This window comes from Ostrea edulis, chromosome 7, assembly GCF_947568905.1.
Source record: "Ostrea edulis chromosome 7, xbOstEdul1.1, whole genome shotgun sequence".
NCBI classification, from domain to species: domain Eukaryota; kingdom Metazoa; phylum Mollusca; class Bivalvia; order Ostreida; family Ostreidae; genus Ostrea; species Ostrea edulis.
In genome coordinates, this window is record NC_079170.1 from 1,981,870 (window position 1) to 2,005,003 (window position 23,134).

A 23,134-nucleotide genomic window follows, 5' to 3' on the forward strand; every position below is an offset into this window, starting at 1 on the left:
ATATCGGGCGAGTTCTTTCAAATATAGTACCAAGCATTATCAGTGAAGAAGTCGTGGCATTTGTATGTTGCTATTTTGAAAAGGAAAAAAGAAGATACACATTACGTTCGCCATTTTGGAAACAAAATAGAGGAAACACTTAAGTTCGGCCGTGAAAATGTCGGACGACGAATATGTTTTTCATGGTACACTAAGCATAAGAGAAGTCTCGAATAAGATTGTAATGGGAATTTATTGTAGTAATAAAACAGTAACAACGGGTTTTCCCGTCCTAACCTACGCTATAACCCCGAGTTACGGATCAATGCACACACGGGTCAAAGGTAGGTGTCTTGTCCTTCTAAGCAGAGAATAACAACGTGAATCACTCAACACCACATCCCTGTTTGTGTAGATCCGCTCCTCAAAATGAGAGAAACATTACTGCACAAAAGGCTAATCACATCCATTCGGTCACACACAAGGATCAAATAGTTCGCATTCAAAACTAGGGCGGAGTGATACACCCGCAATATGGGTATATATATTTTTTTTTAATTCTGTAAAACATGTACTGTTGACGGATGAATTGCACAAATAATTTCAAAATATCCAACAATCACATTCACCCAGTCATAAAAGTTACATTAACGTGAGTGGTTTCCAGCACAATGAACACAACCCGTTCGAGGGGAAACAAAAGGGCCGGTGAGTGTAAAGGGAGCTAATTTATGTACACTTGCTCTGTGAGAACTATTTATACAAAAGTGCCATATACCATCTATATGTTTAGATTACTGAGTGAAATTCTAACAGCTTGTCCTTAAGCTGTCTGTATCCCTACTTAATGTCATTTGGTTATACATGTATTGTCTTATCCAAGTGATCAGACTGGGCGGAAGAACATGAATTTCATTTACACGATCTACCACAACAACACAGAAGAGAGAAATTAAGGCAAACAAATTTACTCATTAGCTTCTCAGGCCCCGTCGCATCCGTTGAACTTATTTGTTTTCAATTAATATTTATTAAAGTAACTCTTGTTATAGATACCCATGTCAAACTTTTAGAAGGGTTTAACAAGATTGAAAGTATCTTTAATTCAAATTATTATTGAATGCAAACTTAATTATGTGCAAATGTTTAAGAATTATAAAATACATTTTTATAGTAAGTTACGTGAAGCTATTTTTCATAAAAATAAACATTCCATATTTCATTGCTTATTCTATATATGAGAAAGGAAAGATAACTCATGCTACAGTCAAGTAAAAAAAAAATATCTGCCTGCCTCATCAAAATTTGAAATGTTTGGCCTGAGAAACTATTAATTAATTTCCCCCCCCCCCCCCCCCCTAAAAAAGCAAATAAAAAGAAGTAAATCAATTTAGAGTTATCTTTTCATTGGCTGTAAATGAAAATTAGAAAAATACATATGCAAAACCAAATCTGCATTAATCCACTTTCTACTTTATCATTAGAAGTCAGTGAGAACAAGTATATATTTAACCATTTTTAAAGATATTCTCGAAAAGGAAATATCAATTCTAAAATTGAACCCTTTTTTTTTTTACAGTAGGATATCTCCGTAGTGGGAGACCGCACATCTAACTGAATCTCTTTGACATCGAGTATGACGCCATACCTGCACTTTTGAAAATCATTAAATGATACACATTTTCCAAGTTTTTTAGCTTGACAAAATATTGGGCACACGCATCACCCACAACTATGCTAACATGTATGATTAATTACATCCTTTTACAAAAAAAAATAAATAAATCTTAATACGGTGTATTAGAGTGGGCGTCGATGGCTATGAAAAACGGTTGGAAAAATTTTCATCGATTTGCTCAACTTTTATCTTTTAATGGTATTGTAATTCTATAAAAGATACTGTGTTTGCTTTAACGCTTTTCAATTTGAAATACACACGTTTCTAACCTTCAGTTACGAAAGTTTGATGACGTTAAAAGATAGATTGATAATCAGTGCAGATAAATGATAAACTGTACCTTTTTACAAATACATTAAAGTGTTACATAATTGGAGCAATATACTAAAACGCACCTGAGAACATAAAGACATATCTTATTTACAATTGATCATACGAATAGTTATTTTTAGCAACCTTTCTACCAATCCCCACGGGGTAACGTACGAGACAAAGTCAAAGGTCATATCCGCCCAATCACGTCAGGTGAATCGCACAATACAGCGCAAAACATACTCTCTGTTGTTGGTTGTGTTTTTTTTCTGGAACTACTTACTTTGTCCTTGTAATCAATTAATACTTATAGTAGCCTCTCTAGAAAAGTGTCACTTTAGCCCTATTATTGAACATAAAAAAGTACTCTTGAAATATTGATTACGAATATCTACAAGTGAGAAGAATTATGGTAAAATGAAACTATCCGATGAACAGTTTTGAATGTAAATGCCATGTTTACAACGTATTGTTGTTTTCCATACATCGTTTGTAATGCTACAATGCTATCATGAAACCATTGGTCGTGTTGCCTGTTTTCTAACGCATGAGCAGACCCTCGGCGATCGATGTCGCCAGGTTGTTTATGAGTAGTTTCTATCTCCCAAAAGAGGAGACCTCGATGTTTAATGCAAGCTATCAAAAAGGTTTTACTGCGCTGGTAAGGAATATTACGATGTCATGTACATGATGGTTTTTTTCTTTAAATAATGAATGGTCTGAATAGTCTTGTAACCAAATCACTAAGTTAAAATAGTTCTAAATTTAATTTGTTGAGTAGAATGCGGAAGCTATTATTTGAAATATTACCTCAACCTAGTTCTATGACTGTTTCAGGTTACATGTTTTACAAAATCTATAAACAAATGAACTTGATGAATATTCAGTGAATCAACACCAGATTTTAGTATGAAAGTTTGGATAAAAATGTTTTTAGGAAAATACAAAAATCACAAGATGCATATACACAAATATACAGGACATTGAAAGAAAAATCAATGTTGAAACATCTCAAATTTCCTGTATTTATGTACCGTATTGCTTGCAATCAAAATATTCCCCAAACCCACTCATGTAATTATTTCGAGTGTAACGTGTCTTTTAGTATCCAATGTGTTTTGTGTTTGGGTTGATTGACGGAACAATTATATCAATAACATATCAAGGTAGGAATGTTTTGTCTCTATGTATATAATATATACCACTCGTTATGCGAGGCATAGCAGGATGTGTTCTGAGTCAATGCCGGCCACACATAGAGAGAGTATAAAATGGAGTTATCTCGCTTTGAACGGGACGGGATGAGACGACAAAATGTGCGATCTGATCCAAATACAAAAATGCAAATTCTACACACTTAGACGTAACAGTTTACGTGAGCAATGTTTTCTAAAAGACATATATTTAAAAAAACAAAACAATAATCGTTCTGGAAAGTATCACGTGACATAATGTCCTCTTATTATATTCCTTCGCAGGAAAAAGAATCACGTGACCATATAGTGAAAAAATCACACTGATTAAACATTCCGTCGTGGTCAGTGCATTGTTTCCATGGATACATTATATGGAAATAATTGGGCAAAATTTGTAGCAAATATTTCACGTCGTTTCTCGTGTTTGATTTTTTTTTTTAGTCATCGCATCAAGATTTTGATTTAAGCTCATCCTCTATTCTTTTTTTTTTTTTACTATTCAGTCTTTAAACATTGAGGTAAAAATTCTCACACGATTTCCCAATCAAATATCATTTTCAATATTATTGCAGCACATATGCGAGAGACAAACGTCTGTATTTGACTAAGTTCTTGGTGAAATGCAAAGACAACTAATGGCCGATCCATTATCACAATGAGGATATTTTCACATCTCCTGCGTTTTGTGAAGTTTGGTGACTCCGTGATGATGCCTGGGGGTAAGGAGGCGGGGGTTGATCAGGATGCGTCAGAAGGGACTCGGTCTCCGGGGTGGTGCTAGGAGTGGGTGGCGTGACGATGGCGGTGGTGACAGTGAGATTGTTGGATTTGCTGTTAGATGTTGCTGTCCCGCCGCTGACGGCGTTCAAGTTGGATCTCGAGGATCGATTTATTGTTGGAAGTCGAATTTGAATATCGTTCAGGTCATCCTGATCAGAGTCGGTATTTCGTCGCTGAAAAAAAAACAACCCAGAAATTGTGTATATGAATTCAATACAAAAAAATGGAAGCATAGCAGATTTCTGCTACATGAAATCTGAAATTAGCTCAAATTAAATATGAAAATAAAAAAAATATCATTCTTCAATTAATGCGATAAGCATCAACCTTAATCCATTTTAATGGAAAAATGTAAAAATAAACAAGACATACCTAAAAATACAATAGCTACAAACAATAGCTGGCTTTTAAAATGTTAGGATGTCACAACTCGGATACAACATACTTAAGCATTAGAAGCTGTAAGCGTTGTTAGTCAATATAAGCGCACTAAAAATATCTCTACTGTGGCTATATTTGATCAAAACATCAATTTCATAGACAACGCAAAGACGAACTAACATTTTGCTCTCCGCCATTTTAAAGAAGTCAGAATGTTCACAAAACGACCAAAGACTTAATTGGTCGGAATTAAGCATAATCTTTTAAACGGACGTTGAATATTCTACTTATTGGATGTCAGTGACGCCAAAGTTTATTACTAAGTGTGAATCCCTTTGATTTGGAAGATAGAAATACAGTGTGTAATGACCTTAATTTAAAATGAAACTAAAACAAATACAGTGAGTAATGACCTTAATTTAAAATGAAACTAAAACAAATACAGTGTGTAATGACCTTAATTTAAAATGAAACTAAAACAAATACATGTCCACAAAGCGAACCCAGCACGACTTCTGTGTATTGAGTTCTGACTATCAATATTGACTATATGAATGTGATTGTGTATGATTGAGTTCTGACTATCAATATTGACTATATGAATGTGATTGTGTATGATGAAGGAGATTAGGTGTACACGTGATTTCTACCATGGAAAATAATATAAATGTCTTACATTTTGTGGGGTGGGGAGGGGGTGTAAGGAAATGTCAATGGACTAGGACATAGCAACCGCCAAAAGATATACTGACCACTAATACAAAAAATAATGTGCAATTTTGTGCAGGTGTCCATGTTAGTTTATGTGTGTTCATCCAGATCCATCAACGGAAGTGAGGGATTTTGCATTTGTGAAAAGATAGCGCATTCTTTCGACTCGTTCCATCCCTTAGCAGACGATTATTGAGGCGTACGCTCGCATTCCCAAGCGTCCACATCCATAAATGAATTATAAATAAATGAAATAAAAATGAAATGTCAAAATTTAGAAAAAAAACCATACGAATAAATAAAAATGAATTTTTCATTGCTTTGGATAGTCATTACAGGGGTTTGAGGAAGACATGGCGCCTGTCCTTTCTCTTCCGATTGTCAATGTTCTCAGAAATATCAAGAAAATTAAACAAAAATGCATGCATTTTCTTCAAATTTGTAATTTGGATTACATTTTTAATACCATAAAAATGCATGCGAATCATCGGAGAAAATACGAATTCTTGTCCTCCGGAAGGTGTTAAACTCCATGTCAAGATGCAAAGAATCCATCAGCTTTCGGTTCCCTACCAGGGCTTCGCCATAGGCCCATTGAGGGCCCCCAAACCCTCTTACAATTTAAGGAGTCACACCCCCTAATTTCACCCCCAGCCTACACATGCGCTATGCGGAAGATTGAACTGAATTTATTTCAACATACCCGAAGATTATTCATTTACGCGAGGGCGAATTACACATACAGTGTACAAGTAAGTGGTTTTCGGGTTATTTCTTGTGTTTAGGTATACACATCTCGGATTCCCTCGGAGCGTTAGCTTACCTTTACGAGAAATCTTCGATGTGGAGAAAACCTACGACCGCAGCACCCTGTGCCTTTCCGTCGGTCTAGTGACGTCAGAGATGGGTCCGGGGAGGGAGGGGGCGTCTCGGACGGTTTGTTGGGAGCCCCATTGTACGCCATGTCCAACTCCACAAATTCTCGGTCCTGCAAAACCAGGTCTTTTTCAACCTCTTATATATTTTGAATTGTAACTGATTTAAACCTTGGGTTGGACTGGGAGGGATAAAGGAGTGCTCTTTGTTTTGTTTAGAGGGACACACATTTTAAACTTCACAGAACTACACTGTATCGTTATGAACAGGAGAATTTTAGTAACTTAGTAAACTTCAAGCTTGGACTTTTTCAATATCTGAAATAACTACATTATGTAAGATTATTTGAATGGGTAATTGGCTTTACTTGAATTAAAACATTGTAGAAGATTTTTATAGTATACGAAATTCTGACGGGCGGGAACTATTTTTTTGATTTGAAGAAGACCAAGCTAAATGTTATTCAAATTAAAGTCTATGCAAAACCGCTCTTGCTCACATGCAAATCACTGCAAGCAACTAAATATCTACCAAAATTCAAGAACTGTGATTTCAATACATTCAGCATATATATTATAACCCTCTAATGGTATAATTCATGACTTTTTCAGGCATATCGATCCTGCGTGTTAGTCATTTTGATAACAAAACCACATTTATTATTCATTAAAATGTATAATGCATGATGCTGTGGCTCTCCGATTTTCAATCCACGAGTGAAACATAGTACTTCAAATATAAATTATTCAATATTACTTTTCAAAAGTGCTAGTAAAATAAACACTAAAAATAGCATTCTGGGTTGATGCACGGGATCTACTGAAAGGTAAATAATAGTGGATACACGGGATGAACAGATGAATACGAAATTATGAATCTGACCTCAGAAGACACAATGGAAATGCACCATTGGAAAGATTATCAATTTCAAAATCATGCTACATTTGACCTAGAGCTACTTTCGCGCAGTTTTGCGAGATGGCAAAGTTGCGAATTTTTAGTCATCGCAAAATTCTATCTACAGTCATCCGCCAAAAGTATTCGTAAAAATCAAAATGGCCGCCCGATGCAAACAAAATCCGTATTATAAAATAACAGAAAAGTCTTAGATCCACGCATCTACAATAGGTATTCCTGAGTAATTAAGATAGCTATCACGTGATTCTTAAACGTCATGAAGACGTAATATCCTTGTCGTCTGCATAAATTGGGAAAATCCCTTGTAAACAAAGATGAGTCAAAAAGGAAAAGAGTTGACAAATGACCAGGATATATATATATATATCTGCACTTTACATTCCACAAGTCAAAAAATAGACATCGTAAGAGTGTCAGGCTTGAAACAAAGCACCGTGTACAGTTTCCTTCAACGATTTGTACGACGAGGAAGTACTGAAAACTAGCTACGATCCTGGCGACCAAAAGAATTCGGTGGTGTTCGTGATGCAAGAGCTCTTTTGAGGATAGCAAAGAAGTGTTCCTGAGAGTCTTTGTAAAATATAACCAACTCTTTTAATAACGGGAGAAATCGTAGGTTTTCGAAAAAGGACAATTGAGAGGAAAGATGGCTCTCATAAGCTATTAGAATTCGCGAGAAAAATCGTGTGGCTTGGTGCAGAGGCAATATCCATAAAAATGTTGATGCACGCTGGAATAAAGTCCTTTCCAGTGATGAATGTAAGGTTATTATTGGACAAGACACCAGTGTCAGTATATGGAGAAAAGTGGGAGAAGAATACCTGCCTGACAGTATTTGTCCGCCATTAAAACGTAAGTTAACTTTATTGATATGGGGGTGCATCACATTTCATGGTGTCGGGACAATTTGTGTTCCTGATGGAAATATTAATGCAGAAGAGTACACATCCTTGATGACAACCTGCGGTCTGTTATTGTACGATATTTCGCGGGTGGAAACTATATATTCCAGGATGGCAATGCCCCAGTGCAAAGGGCTCATATAGTGCAATGTTTCCGCAGAAATTCGCAACTTTAATCCATAATCCATGGTTTGGTCAGCTCAGAGTCCTGAGCTTAATATCACCGAAAACTGTTGGTGGCTTTTGAAAAAAGAACTTCAGAAACAAGCGGCGAACACCAACAATTTCCATGTATTGGAACACGCCATACAGAATATTTGGATAAACGTACCCACTATATACATCTACAACTTGGACAAATTCCATCTAAGATGTATTTTGAGAGTGATAAGAAACAGGGGGAAACATAACAAAATCCTGAAGTAAGTGTTTTAACGTTTTTATTATTATGTTATTAAACTCCAACCGCTACCAACGGTGGCCATTTTGGTTCTCTTTTTTTTTTACGAATATTTTTGGGGGATGACTGTAGCATGTGTCTTTAGTATAAAATCAATCAATCGCGAATGTTTCTTCTCACATATAAATTCCCAAAGCCAGTCTCGCGAAAATAAAGTCTAGCCAAATTCTCTGCCTGTTGGCCGATCCCGCTAAAACTAAACCGTTGAATGTAATAGAAACACTGGTCATTAATATTTACTTAGCAAACTGTAAACTCTCAAAATATGAAATATCAGAATGTAGACTCTTCTACTCAGAAGTTAAGCACGTGCATTGTGTCCCCTTATCATATTGATTTCCTTGATTTTCTATGTCCTGTGTATACATACTGTAGTCTTCTCGAGGCAGCTAAGTAAATGGTGGTGCTGCATTTCTAATGTGTCCTGGTTTTTAATGTCATCCACTTCTAGACCACTTTCACGTGCCCGAATTGCCTCTTCCGCCCGCTTTTTGCTGCTGATAAAGGCGGCGCCACTAGCGTTCTTGGCCATTCGAATACGCGCAATTCTCGCTTTCTGAAAAAGAGAAGGAAAGGAAACGTTCGTGATAATCATGTGAAAATGAGAAATGTATGCACTGGTTTTTGTGATAATTTAATCTCTAGATAGAATTTCCTGGCGGTTTAAACATAAGGTGTATCAGGACGACAGGGGATTCGGTGTATACAAGAATTTAAATAAGGCGCTTTCTTGTTCTGTGCTATTTCTTAACAATTATACAGGTTTGGGGTCTGATGTCGTGGATGTCATTTATTATGTTTAAAGCTGATACTTAAACTATACAAATACATTCAAGAGTAAATACTACATTTGTGAAAGTGAAAATTTCACAAGTATCTCATGCAGCCGTAAGATTCTTGAACAACCCAGGGGAAAAGATGACTCTGGGCGAACGTGCATTGCCTGCATGTAAGCCCAGTTTCAGAGTCCATGCTGGGGAAGTGGACAGACAGTCCGACGAGCTATATTCATTGATGTGGCAGCTGTGCTAAACTTATTGGAATCCCCCTTATGTTGATAAAGATTAATAATAAAAACTCTAACGATGCTAGTTGATTATCTCATTTAAGTATTATAGTGGATCGTGACTTTTCATTGATGAATTACATTCAAATCGAAGAGGCATCCCCAATGCATTCAGAAATAACTTAGGCCCTCTGATAACAATGCGACAAGCACAGTTTTATCAACATCCTTTTAATATTTTATTAATTGTACTTGTATATATGCATGACTAAATGCCAATATATGGTCATGCATTGGTCATCAGTCACTTGAATTGAAATAGTGGATTCAATTTGAACCAATAAACAGTTGTTCCACTAACATTTCAAAACGTTTAACCACCCATTCTTTTTCGCGAATTGATTCACATGTCTCAAACACAGAATTGTATACTAGTAGTCCGTATAGAAATCGGTGCATTCTCGTATACCAGAGTCCTATGTCTAATCGACTACGGTATGCGGCAGTGGTTGTAATGCAGCTCCTCTTCATTAAATCTTTGTGGGTGGGGTTTTTTTTTTATTCGCTTGTTATATATATGTTGCTGGGAAGACTCTTAAGGAGCACAAACTATGGCTAATAAATGAAAACCCAAAGGGAAAATGTTTTAGTTGAATGTGTTTAAAATATCAGTCGATGCAAACGTTGCCTAAGAGAAAATCACAAACGCACTACGTTTAATTACTGGAATCGTTTTTTTTCCCCTTCTTCTTCTTCCAGAAACCAGCCAAAAGGCAACAAATTACTACAAAACACAAGCAAAATCCAATATTTCCGGATTTCTCACGAAATAATGTAACGTCTAACGAGAATGTGGTAAAAAGAAAATGTATTTGTTCGCAAAAGTATTTCATTAAGCAGCGATTTATTACCCGTGTTTTTTGTAGATATCAGACAAATTCGTGCAGCATATAACATCATTCTGACCTTCATATTTTCTTCTCAAGTTAGCAAAACTATTGCAGTAATCTTGTCCTCGCAAATAAGAAATATGTTTGTTTTTTTTTTTTCTTTTTCTTAATCTCTACTGAATATTACAAACTATATTATATATATATATATATATATATATATATATATATATATATATATATATTTCTGCAAGCACATTTCACGAATTCCAAATTATTAGTTTGATGAGGCTAGTGAGAATTATCAAAGTTGTACAGTTCAATGTCACCCGACAAATATAGAAAACACTTGATATCGTGCACCCAGTTTGTGCGCCCTCTGTATTTTAATTTGGATTTGAATTAACAGTTAATAAGAGATCTAGGAATCTCATCAAGTAACTATAGTAACAAGATCACAACCTATTTCAGATTTCTCTGTAAAACTACATACAAGTATCATTATCAAATCCGAGATGACAACCATTTTACTTCGAATTCTATTTGAAATCCACATTATATTTAATTCACTGTTACCGTGCAACTATCATCATTAATATATATATTCCCTCTGCAATTCGCAAACCTTTGTCATTTAAATAGATTTTTTTTTTTTAAATATGACGTTAATTTTAGGTTGACTGATTCAAGAGATAAAAGATGGTTGGCACTCATAAAAATGGCTGTCTTTTCGTTCGTGACAGTAAAAACGACGGGCAGAAACTTCGGTCTATTAACAGCATCAGGCAATGGACGCACTCAAGAATGTCTCAGTACCGCGAGTGTCCTTTTTGTTCCATAAAACATTAATCTTCTCCTGGGATACGTCATTATTGCGCATCATGTCCGGGGCCAGATTTTACATCATTATTGAATTTTTATTTCTAATTATCGATATTTTCTATTTTGGTAAGAAAATTTTCCACAAAAAAATGGATAGGTAGATATGAATTATTCTTATTTGTCTTAATCAAAAATGTAATAACCTAATAGGAACAAAAATGAAATAGCATTGCAACATTCAGTGACCAATACATTTTCTCCAAGATTTTGATGGTTCAGGAGCCCACACTAAAACCCGTGTTGCTTGCACGAAAACTTCTTGTTAGAGTTTAATGCATGTTATTTGAAGGTACATATGCTCAATATTTTGTTTTCGATTTTAATTATGATATCAATACTACTGTATTTCATAAATGAAACAAAAGACTCTATTAAGATATGCATACAAAAATATTACGGTTTTAGGGATATAAATGAAAGCATTTCCAAACAAGACTCTCCCGACAACGAACTGAGTACTGACCACATGCCTGTCTTATCAGCATAATCGCGTCCTTATTTTTCCACTAATTCGTGGATCTGTGTAGAAATGTTTTATCTAGGTTCTAGCACAATGAATTTTGTCTGCTACATTTATGCCCTTATATCAGGCCTATATATTCTCATTTCCAACTGTTTTCATTGTCATAATGCTTTCAAGCTCCAATGTGTTAATTTCTCCACACTTTTGTACACATTTGTCATTTACATACAAATAAATGACGTCAGTGGGCAGAGGCAATGGTAATCAAAATGAGATGCCTCGCCGTTATGTATAAATTATCACGCTTTCCGTTATAGTCAATCACCTCACATACCTAGCACCTGTGAGGTAGGGGTGCTCAATGCATACATTATACAAATGAGGTTGACCAAAGATGTCGGAGAGTTAAATTAGTCAAGAATGAACTTAAATTTCAACCTCTGCCTTTCATCTTATATGAAATCAAATAATTTACGATGTGTAAGTTGTTATGTAATGTCATTATAATACTATGTAAGTTTAGAAACAATACAATTTTCACCGAAAAGCGGTATAATTTTTAGTCAGCATAGGGTCGGAGTATTAGTGTTAGACAAAAGAGGAAACAAACAATAAGATCATCTCTTTAAATAAAAAAAAAAGCATCATGCATTGGATTCAGGTCTTCACCTTTTGTGCTTTTCGTTTGTCGGCTCTTTGGTTTTGGTGATATATCCTACTGAAGTTGGACACTATAACAGGAACAGGAAGTGCGATGACTAAAACTCCACTTAGGGAACACAAACCACCAACAATTTTTCCGGTAATAGTGTTTGGCACCATATCACCATAACTGTAAAATGAAAGAAAATATTGCACTTTTAACAATGATATACACGTTCAAGTTTATTTCTTAAATAACAAATGACAAATTCATATCAAACTTGTATGAATTAATAATTCCAGGAAAAATCTTTTGTATTTTTATTTTAGCAAGAAAACAATCTGAATACGGATCAGAAGTTTGTCAACATTATATATATATATATATATATATATATATATATATATATATATATATATATATATATATATATATATATATATATTGATTTCCAAGACCTCGAAAGCTATGAAAACTCAATAACCACTGATTGATGAGAGAAAACGCATGTAAGTGCACAGAGTTAAGTGTTTATCTCGACCTCTCAGAACAGCTATAGAAATCCAGAGGGCTTATTTTGGGTGGCTTTCTAGCAAATAAAACTATAAGTACCATTAGGTTAATGGATGTCTACCGTCACTAAAATGAAGAGAAATCGGTCGATGATGTTCGTGCCCAAAAGCAAAGAACACTCTTAAATGTTTTTTTTTAATCAACTCCAAATGATATGTTCATTATTACCTGCATGAAAAGAAATGTATTATCTAAACCGGGTTATGTATAGTGTGTTTGAGAGGGGAGACGATCTGACAATACAATGTACGTTATCAAAAGTTTAGAATAAAAGGGGGAACCCCTTTGTTATGTGTCCGCATGAGATTAGAAAATATAAACAATGAGAAAGAATTGTGCTTATATAAATATTTTTTAAAGTCCATCAAATGAGCATATCTTAATATGCACGTTTTTCAAAGTATTACTTCAGTGTTAATATTTCAAACTTAGCGTATCACTTATATATCAAATATAATCAGCCAATCATAGAGTCCCCCAAACGAAGTAGTGGCTGTGTACATAAAAGTGGGCTTTTTCTGAGTACTACTGTTTTCTCCCACATTGATAACTCCCTTGCACAAAACCCATGCCGACGAGAGCCATTGATATAAAGTGAGAAACATTATTGTCAATCATTTATCAACATCCTTTTATCACATCTGAATATTCCATGTCCCTATCGGTCCCGGTTCTTAAGTAATACCATTTTTATGATAAAGGTCAAGGTCAATGACGTCATTTTACCTTGATAGTAGTTTGTATCCTTTCTCAAGATCCCATATTTCTATCAAGCCCGGTTCCAAAGTTATCTCAGATTTTATGTTCAAGGTCAGAGGTTAAGATCACTGGAATCACTTGACCTTGGTACTAAGTAGGTCTTATCATGCCATCAATTTTGAAGATCCCATATCTCTTTCATGCCTGGTTTTGAATTAGTACCAGGTTTATTTCAGAGGTCAAGGTTACTAGAGTCACTTAACCTTGCTATTTGTTCGTAGATTCGATAATCCTCTTAACATTTCTAATCATCCCATTTCGCTATCAGTCCCGGAATTAAAGTATGTTGAAGGTCAGAAATCAAAGTAACTGGAGTCACATGACCTTGATACTAATTAGTAAGTTCCATCTTCCTTTCCTGATTTCTGAAAATTCCATGACTCTAAAAGACCTAATTCTTAATATCAGTCTTATCTTCAAGGTCAGTGGTCAAGGTTACTAGAGTCCCCTGACCTTGATACTAATTTGTAGGTCCAATTTCTGAAAATATCACATCGCTATCCGTTCCAGTTCTGAAGTATTCCACTTTTAATGTTCAAGGCCAAGGTCACGGAGTCGCTTGACCTTGATACTAATCCGTAGGTCCCAGACGACCTTTCTTCATCTCTGTAGATCCCATGTCTCTATCAGACCTGGTTCTGAAGTAATACCGGTTTTTATGTTCATGGTCAGGTCAAGGTTACTGAAATCCCTTGACCTTGATACTACTTTGTAGGCCCTGTCATTCTCTTATCATTTCCGAAGACCCGATGACTCAAACTATCATTTTCCCATACAGTTCTATGTTATACCTCACCCCCATGTATCTTACCCATCTTCGATCTGAAAACAGAAACATTTCTGCACAACTAGATACACTGTCCAATCATGTCCTTGAGTATCTAATAATTTCATCAACGGGTTACGGAGAACGACTAGGCACGAAGAAGAAGAACCGAACAAAGCCAATAAGTCTGCAAACTTCGTTGGGAGACTTAATCAGTAATTAAAATCTTTCTTTTTTTCCACCTTACGAATAAATCTTTCAGTGTCAATCTGATCACATTGCGTATAGATTGTAGAATCCACCAATATATAAATCAGGGAAGAGGAGTGATAAATAGAGGGGAAAAAACGACTATTGTATCGAAATTAATCATTCATTAATGACACGGTGCTATAAATGGCTGCGTCCCTGTTGCAGACAGATATACGTTGCATTCAGGTGTAACGACACGGTCGTTTACAGGTACAAACAAAGAGAGAGAGAGAGAGAAGGAGACCTGCATCGATCTAAAGCTGGCGTGAATATCAGATTGTTACATTATCTCATGTTTCCCACTGCGTTGCTAGGTCCATGTTATTTCCATATTAATGCGCAATATTTCAGAAGCTATTTCAACCTTATTTTTTCAATCATTATTTTTTCCATGTACAAATGTGGCAAGTGCCGAAATTCTTAGCTAACGTCGTGTTTGGTTCCTTATTTACACCGACTGTATACTGTATTTCGAAAACTATTCATTAACGGATGCAAAACGCTTCCCGGAGACCACACCACCCAATGCGCTTTTGATGACAGAGATTAGGCATGGATTTCTCGAAATATACTTAAGTCGAAACTTGGACAAATTCTGACTGCTAAAAAAACCCCACCAACTTAAGTTTGAGATTTTTTTTCCCCGAGAAACCAGATATCAAAATGCTACACTTGGAAAGAAATAAGGAGAATGCAACTGTAAAAGTAACGGTCTCGGCTGTTCATTATCTCCCGTTATTTTCAGTACATATATAACATCCCCATTCTCGCAATATTTACACCTTCAACCGGCGTATGAACTATTTTTCTCGCAATGTATCACTTCCAACCGCCGTGGTTTACTTAACCTGTATACATACACCTAAGGGGCAACACAAATATAGTCTATCATGTATATTTCAGATTGTTGATGACCCTAACAATACCCCCAGGGTACCATTGATGTTGGTTATAATTACAATAATGTACTGTTGAGAAAATCAATGCAGTTCTGATGAATGCCAGGCGCGTATAGAACATCATAAGACTGGTGGATTGAATTTTTTTTTTTAATATCATGTGGGAAGAACGTACTACAAACATGACAAGCACAATCATTTTATAATGAACGAGTACTGTCGCCATCCCACCAAACGAAGGACAATGCACGTCAGCATAAATAAACATTCAGTTCACAAATCCAAAATCCGTGCATCTCTTAAAAATGTACAGGAGGTACCATCATCACAACGAGATGATATGATACTGATCCAGAAACTTCATCACGGATCCCAGAGCCTGGGGGTTAAACCTCGCCCCCAGTATAACCTAACATGGTTATTTTAGATTATAGTCATGACCTTTTAAAGTTTGCAATGTGTTAAACTATCTCCCAACGGACGCCGACTGGCAAACCATTGACCTTAAAACAGAAAGCTCGGGTGCTTGTTCCAAGACCAATCACTTCTTTGAAATTGCTTGTAGAGAACAGTAATACATTGGAACATAATTTTTACAAGCGATACCATAAGGGTAAATGGGAATAATTCGACTCAAGCAGGTCAGAAATCAATTATGAACAAACAAAATTAAAAGATGAGGCTGCCAACTTCAATGTTAACCAGAACAGCGTCTCCTGGCACGACAATCGTTGATTGAAATGAAATATACTTCAAACCAAAAACGGTACATAAAGATAAGCAAACGAAAATTGAAACAAAAATCTTTTACACGTAACAACAATGTCGTCAATAGCTTATCAAATGGCCCCGTAGGAGTTGTGCTATTGAAACAGCTTTTTAATCTATCTTCAAACGTCAATAACGATTATTCTGCTGAATATCACGGAAGTGGAAATTGCATGTAAATATCGACAGCAGATGTTGCCAAATTATCAATTGTACAACAGCTTCTTTTGATGGTAATTCTTTGCAAACTTGTTGCTCTGATGGAGTTAAAACGTTTTCGTCTTCTGCTTCTTTGCAGTCCTCATGGAAATATAAACACGATTAAAAGTTTACTATCAATTAATTAAATAAAAATCAAGCTCTTGGAAGGGGTCACAAATTATCATAATTCGGCCTCTCGGGAACACAGGGCGGTGTGCCTTTACGACTTTCACCCAATCTCTTTTTATTTGATGCCACTGGAAATCAATTACGTCATCGATGAGACTGATAATACTGGAAAACAATACCTCTAACATACACACACACACACACAGAGAGAGAGAGAGAGAGAGAGAGAGAGAGAGAGAGAGAGAGAGAGAATACTGGAAAACAATACCTCTAACATACACACACACACACAGAGAGAGAGAGAGAGAGAGGATACTGGAAAACAATACCTCTAACATACAGAGAGAGAGAGAGAGGGAGGGGACCTGTCAAATTTAGAAAAAAGTGCATGTGATGCACCAAACCTTTTCTGCTAAACAAGAAAACACCATTCTGAAGATGTTGCGGTATTTTTAAAGGATGGCGTTTGTCTCAACAAACAGAATCCTCTTTACAGACCATAAAAACGACAGATGGTGTTGGCCAATTAAAATACCCATACAACTCACACCGTATTTGTAATGGGTCAATGCTAAACAATTTTGCATAATTATCCAAATATTGACTCGGTAACAATTATATTCCCATAATGACGTCAAATCTACCATGCTATTTAAAAACCTAAGTGCCCCCTAAGGCCCCTTATACCATAGAGGCCCCAACAGAATGAACTTAGCAAAAATCTTATGAGATGGCAAAAAGCGACAAAATTCTATATTTGTACCGTTCCGGCGAGTAATTCGATCGCGATAATTGTAAAATACTCAACAGAGTCTCTCCTAGACACGTAATTGGATTAAACTGTTGCCATCGAGGAATAGATCCGATTACTAGCCTTCGACGATTATTCATGGGCACACTTTCCCCCGAAAAAGCTTTTGTACACGAGTCGAGTTTCCGTATACCCTGATTTTCGTGATTAACAGACATCTGAAAAGCTCGTTCTCTCTCGATAATGAGACTAATGAGAAGTCAGATGGAGGGCAACTATCGTGGATTCCAAGGGAAAAAATATATATTTGTAGAAACAGAGGCGACTGTTCACCATTGTCATACCACAACTGATAAACTGCTAGTGTTACAGTTCAACAGAGAATAACATGTCTTTGAAATAATATTGTATGTCCTGCAGTAAAGAATCTAATCCCATGTTTCATCCGCCATCAGTATTTTACCATTCTGAAATCTGTAGCGCGTCAGCAGGAGAAACGGTGCGCCACAACTCATCATCAATGTTAGACCCATTTAATTTGTGCAATGGCGTTTCTGGTACGCTTGCGAAACTGAAATATTTCGAATAATTCGAGAAATTCTTCTTTTTCCGAAGCCTTATCCAGGAACATGTTTCATAAAACTTATAAATATCATATGAACTTTCTGAATACAGTTTTTTTCGAATTCAAAGATAATGTGTTATAGAGTATCTGGATTTTATTTTCCATTATCTTATTTTATTTTGAAAGGCTGCAAAGGTCATGTTGAAGCTAGATAAAAGTTATATGAAAATACATGTACATAAATCTAATGCAGAGCTGAATGGATTTGTAACTGGGCATACTTGAAAAGTAATTCATGAAATATTGCACAATATACATCTGGAATTTAGCTCAAATTTTGAACTGATCAGTTTTTCTGTATTTTTCATTCATGGGTTTATTTCTAAAGTTCAAAAATCCATACAGACGCATTGCAAAACACTTGCTTAGTGTGTGTTAGTAACAGTTGTTCATGAACTTTGTTTTTATTTTATGTATCATATAAGATATACACTTATAATTTCATTTCTATGATTTGGTTGCTTACTACAATGGTTACATCAGTGCCCATACACTTTACCCATAACTACATATTAACATTACTAACATGCAAGAAATATCTATTCTGATAGCTCTTTAAAATAAAACAAAGTCAGTGAGGCGGAACGTTCTGACAGACATATTTCACGGTTAATTCAACCACATGTGCATAAAATAGAAGCCATGTGTTTTAATATTAACAGCTATTAACAAAATATGCCTCTGACATTTCGCAGACTCGTTAAAAGAACCCTCTCTTCACAAGGCACTTAATACAACTAATAGTACGCCTGCTCTCCGTTAATACAGCGGGAAAACGAGAAGGCTTTCCAAATGTCAAAATATAAACACTAACCAAATTACAGGTGGTGTGCGCTCTGGTTTATTGTTATGTAAGGATACACGATAAGCACGCGAGGAAATATCAGTCACGGTCCTCCTGCGTGTAGATTTCCTCACACACGTATAAATAAACTTGTTAAGGAGGTACTCTACAACGTCATAATGGATGACTTCTTTTTAAAACATGGATGGAAATATATATATTTGTCAATTCGTTCCAAAAATCATTGCCTAGCTGAGTAGCTTAGTGGGTTAGCACATCGACTGCTGAACTGTAGACCGCGGGTTTGAATCCAGCAGGGGTTTTAATTTTTTTTTTCAGATTGTTTTCTACTGAAACTGCAATTTTTGACTAAATAAAGTAAATTTGAAAGTTTTCAGTTTCAAAATATTGTTGTACATATCATCCACTTTTCAACCATATCAAAATTTCTCTGGTGTAGCATACTTCCTTAATAAATTATCTTGTTCTTTTCGTTTCTGAAGAGTTGAATCGTACAAATTAGCGAATTTAGCATTGGTTTCTTCATATGTATTTAATTATTGTCCGCTTGTATCAAAAGTGTTGACTCCCGCCTCCCCTCAAATTAATGTACTCGACTCTGTGTTTCTATATGTTGAATATCGATTACCATCTAATATCAAAATAATACAAATGATTGTGTACAAGATACATACATATGGGGATTGCTGTTGATGAGATATTTTTCGAACTGTCATAAACATTGCTGCCCGTCTTTTGAGTTGACAAGCCTACCAGCGGGTGAGTAACAAGTGCTCCGGCTATCACAGTGTGATCCGAGCGCTACAAATTGGTTTCATTTTGTGCAAGACATATTCTAAATGTGTGCAAAATATAGATCTACCACTGTTTACTTTATTCTTTTTAATGTTAATGAAATCGAAACCGCGGTCCATTAAGTCTGGTCCATGGGAATCAATGATAATCTGTCTGCAGCTAATGGTACAGCAAAGACGTTTAGAGAGTCACTTTCAGAAGTATGCACTAGGAATCCATTAAACTGTGATCACCTGCTGATATTTCCAATCTGAAAGCGGGGGAAGACTGAGTACGGGTTAACCAGCTCCGGTCCGAGCACAGGAAAACAGTACTCTGACCTTCACAAAATTCAATATTGGTTTGGGTAACTATGTTTACTTTGTCCATAAAAGTCGGTAGCTCTTTAAAGAGGTCAAACAACTAAAAAGGTAAAGGAAATCAAGCTCAGACGACAGGAAGTTCAAATCTATTACTCAAGCATGCGCGGGTAATATTGGGCCGATACTATGCAGTAAACTTAAAATACCAGAAGTAAAGGATATAGTTGATTAATTAGTTCATTAAGTCATATTTAGGTTCCACTTATAATTGAAAATGTACTTTGTACGAAACTAAAACAAATGCATGTATCATATCACCTTAAGTCAATTTGACAAAGTTATTAATTTTCAAGTCGCTGTATATTGTCGATATACAATGTGTGATATACTAAGAAGTTTGCCTTCCGCCGAGGAACGCAAATACACAAAGGAAATGGCTTAAATCCGATACCTATATCATTAATGATGGAAAACAATGCCAAAGTTCCCAGGAAATAGAACAGTTTACATACTTCATAGTTTTTTTTCTCTGTAAATATGAAGAAAGCACGATGTGAAATATGATTGGTTACAGGAAACTGTACAAACTGTGAACACATATTCATTCAATTCTCAATCCTTGGTACAAATTTACGTCAATAAACATTGATGTATCTTAATCTGGGAAATATAATATGTCATGTCCTCCGCTGATGTTAAAATGTTTGAAGTGTTACTTCTAGAATATTGAGAGAACTTGACAGTATTCACTGATTTCATGAATTAGAAGCTTCAGATTTAGAGCAGACACTATCAATATTTTGGGTTTTTTTAACTATTGAAGATGAAAATTTATTTGTAATTTTGACTAGTTGTAAAGGAATGAGAGAGAAATGAAAAAAGTGAAGATTACGAACAGTGATCAATTTCATACATCACGTCCCGTGGGATCCGGGTTAGAACAGGTCCTCAGTACCCCTTGCTTGTCGTAAGAGGCGACTAAATGGGGCGGTCATTCGGTTGCAAAGTGACAAGGGGTGGGGGTAGTGCGGGATGGGGCTTTCCACCAATGGGGGGGGGGGGGGCTACCGCGGAATATTTTCAAAGTCTAGAAGCAAAATCCTGCATTGCTTTTCCAAAAAGACCTAATAAACTCTTTAAGCCTCTGATTTTGCCTATCTATTTATCGAACCACGACGTCTTGGGTGTAGATTGTATGCTTGAATTGTAGTGTTACGAGCTATATTTTTCTAAGGGCAGAATTGACGCGGTTACGTTCAAGATTAGACATTAGTCCATTCCATTAGGTTTCTAGTTGTTCAGTAGTCCACCGGACTACTCGTAACAACTGATATTCTGATAGTCCGGGGCTAAATTTACTAACCTCCGGTTACCGGACTACCGTTAGTGTCAATTTCAATTCTTTATTGTCCTTGAGTATAAACTCATCGGAATACATCTAGTACATGTACATTTGTATACACAATATACTAAATTGTATAAGATAAACAACAGGTGAGTGGACAGGAGAAGATAGGAGGAGAAGAAATTACAAATAAAAATAATATATATGTAGTCGCATTATGAGATGCACATGTTATTAGAAAAATACTATAATTATATTATTGATTTACAAAATATTTGCTAAACTTCGTATTTTCACAGCTTGAACTAAGAATTTTCCCAAGTTATTGAGTTCTTTGGTATTGTCTACACTAAGGAGCTTAATTAATTTAAAGACACTTGGTTTTGTGTAATAAAAACTCTTAATATATTTCTTTCTCAAATCTTTGTAAAATGGACATTTCAGGATAAAATGAAACTCATCTTCTATATCATTATAATCACATAATTTACAAAGCCTCACAGTCCTTAAAACATTATTGTGTCTGCCTTTTTCAATATTCAAAAAATGTGAAGACGTTCTGAATTTAATGATAATTTTTTTCCCTTTTCAGTTGATTGGTCTTTTGAGATATGATTGTAAACAAAAGTTATCTATTAAATGTTGATAAAGAACACTTTTTGGTGAACTTGAAAGAGACGACATTAGGTTTTGTTTGTAAATATCCAATATTCTGAATTCTATTATTTTATAATCTTTAAGCTGATTCACACACGACTTTTCAAACAAATATTCTAAACCAATGCTTGACAGATCATGTTTCACATTAACAATCCAGCTGTCATTGTTTGCAATCATATTTTCATAACAATCTTTCAAAATACAGTTATTCGTGGTTTTAATTTTTAAACAGAATTTAAAAATTCAAACTTTTCTTCTAATGTAAAGTGGGAATCTACCAAGTTCACAATATACCATACTATTGTTGGTTCTTTTGTTTACTCCTAACACTTTTTTACAAAAAGAAAGATGCACCTTTTCAATGTCCGGTGCTTTATGAAAACCCCAAATTTCACATGTATATGAAAGAATACTGTGTACATAAGTATCAAAATTTGAACATTGCGTATCAACATTAAAATAATGATTTCTCAAAGTATAAGATATTGCAAAAAGTGCTTTACGTCCTTGTTCGGCAACATGTTTTTGTGTTTGGAAAAATTTGCCATTGTAATTAAACAACATTCCTAAATACTTAGATGTATTTACAACTTCAAGACATTGATTATTATACATCCATTTCTCAGTTTCCATAATTTTCCCACTATTTCTAAAAATAACAACCTTGGTTTTTGACACATTCACAATCAAATCCCAATCATTAGAATAATTATGGAGAGAATTTAACATATTTTGTAATCCTGACGGAGTTTCCGATATAATTACCATGTCGTCGGCATACATTAGTAAGAAAATATTTATCAATTGTAATTCAACAGATGGACAGTGTCGAACCGTGGGACTCCAAGCAATTAAATGACGAATTGGCTAGTTACGGTGATTCTATATTCAACATTGTCTTTAAATTCTATAGAACATTTCCCAATACTTTTTCATTTAAATAAGGAATGACTTTCACATCACAAATGCATACATCCTATGTGCTCATAAAATGATATCACCGATCAGGGTTCGAGTTCCCGGGGAGGATTTTATTTTTTCCCGATGACATTAATCTAAAAATCGCATTAATTTCGTTAAATCGTAAAGTTTCCAACAGAGCAAACCACTATAAAAAAAATCCCATCATTCACAGTACGAACAAGTGGAGAAAACGAACAGAGACCAGTCTCATCAATCCCCAATAGAATGTAGAATCGGGAGGATGAAAATCACGGACCCCGGACATACCAGAGGTGGGACCAGGCGCTCAAATGGAGCAAGCATCCCCCGCCGACCGGTGACAGCCGCAATGAGTCCATGTCCCGACCAGGCAAACGGAGTAATCCGCAGTTAAAATCTGACAGAATGTTAACAACGGTCCAGCAATTGGTATGAAACACGTCAGGCAACATCTGACCCAGCGATAGCTTGTATTTGCAAATTAG

General features: G+C 35.6%; 1 protein-coding gene across 2 annotated transcripts in view; it reads right to left on the reverse strand.

The window, feature by feature from the left end:
* Window positions 1-213: 213 nt before the first annotated feature.
* Window positions 214-23,134, reverse strand: part of LOC125654316 (potassium voltage-gated channel protein Shal-like) — a 57,531-nt gene continuing 34,610 nt past the window's right edge. The window contains exons 2-5 of one of the 2 annotated variants that reach the window (XM_048884229.2): window positions 12,104-12,266; window positions 8,564-8,749; window positions 5,861-6,025; window positions 214-4,118 (exon numbers count right to left, since the gene is read on the reverse strand). In XM_048884229.2, the coding sequence (XP_048740186.1) occupies window positions 3,816-4,118; window positions 5,861-6,025; window positions 8,564-8,749; window positions 12,104-12,266 (817 nt within the window). In that variant the 3' untranslated portion in view covers window positions 214-3,815. The remainder of the gene's footprint in view (window positions 4,119-5,860; window positions 6,026-8,563; window positions 8,750-12,103; window positions 12,267-23,134) is intronic. The other variant, XM_048884230.2, reaches the window with a different exon arrangement.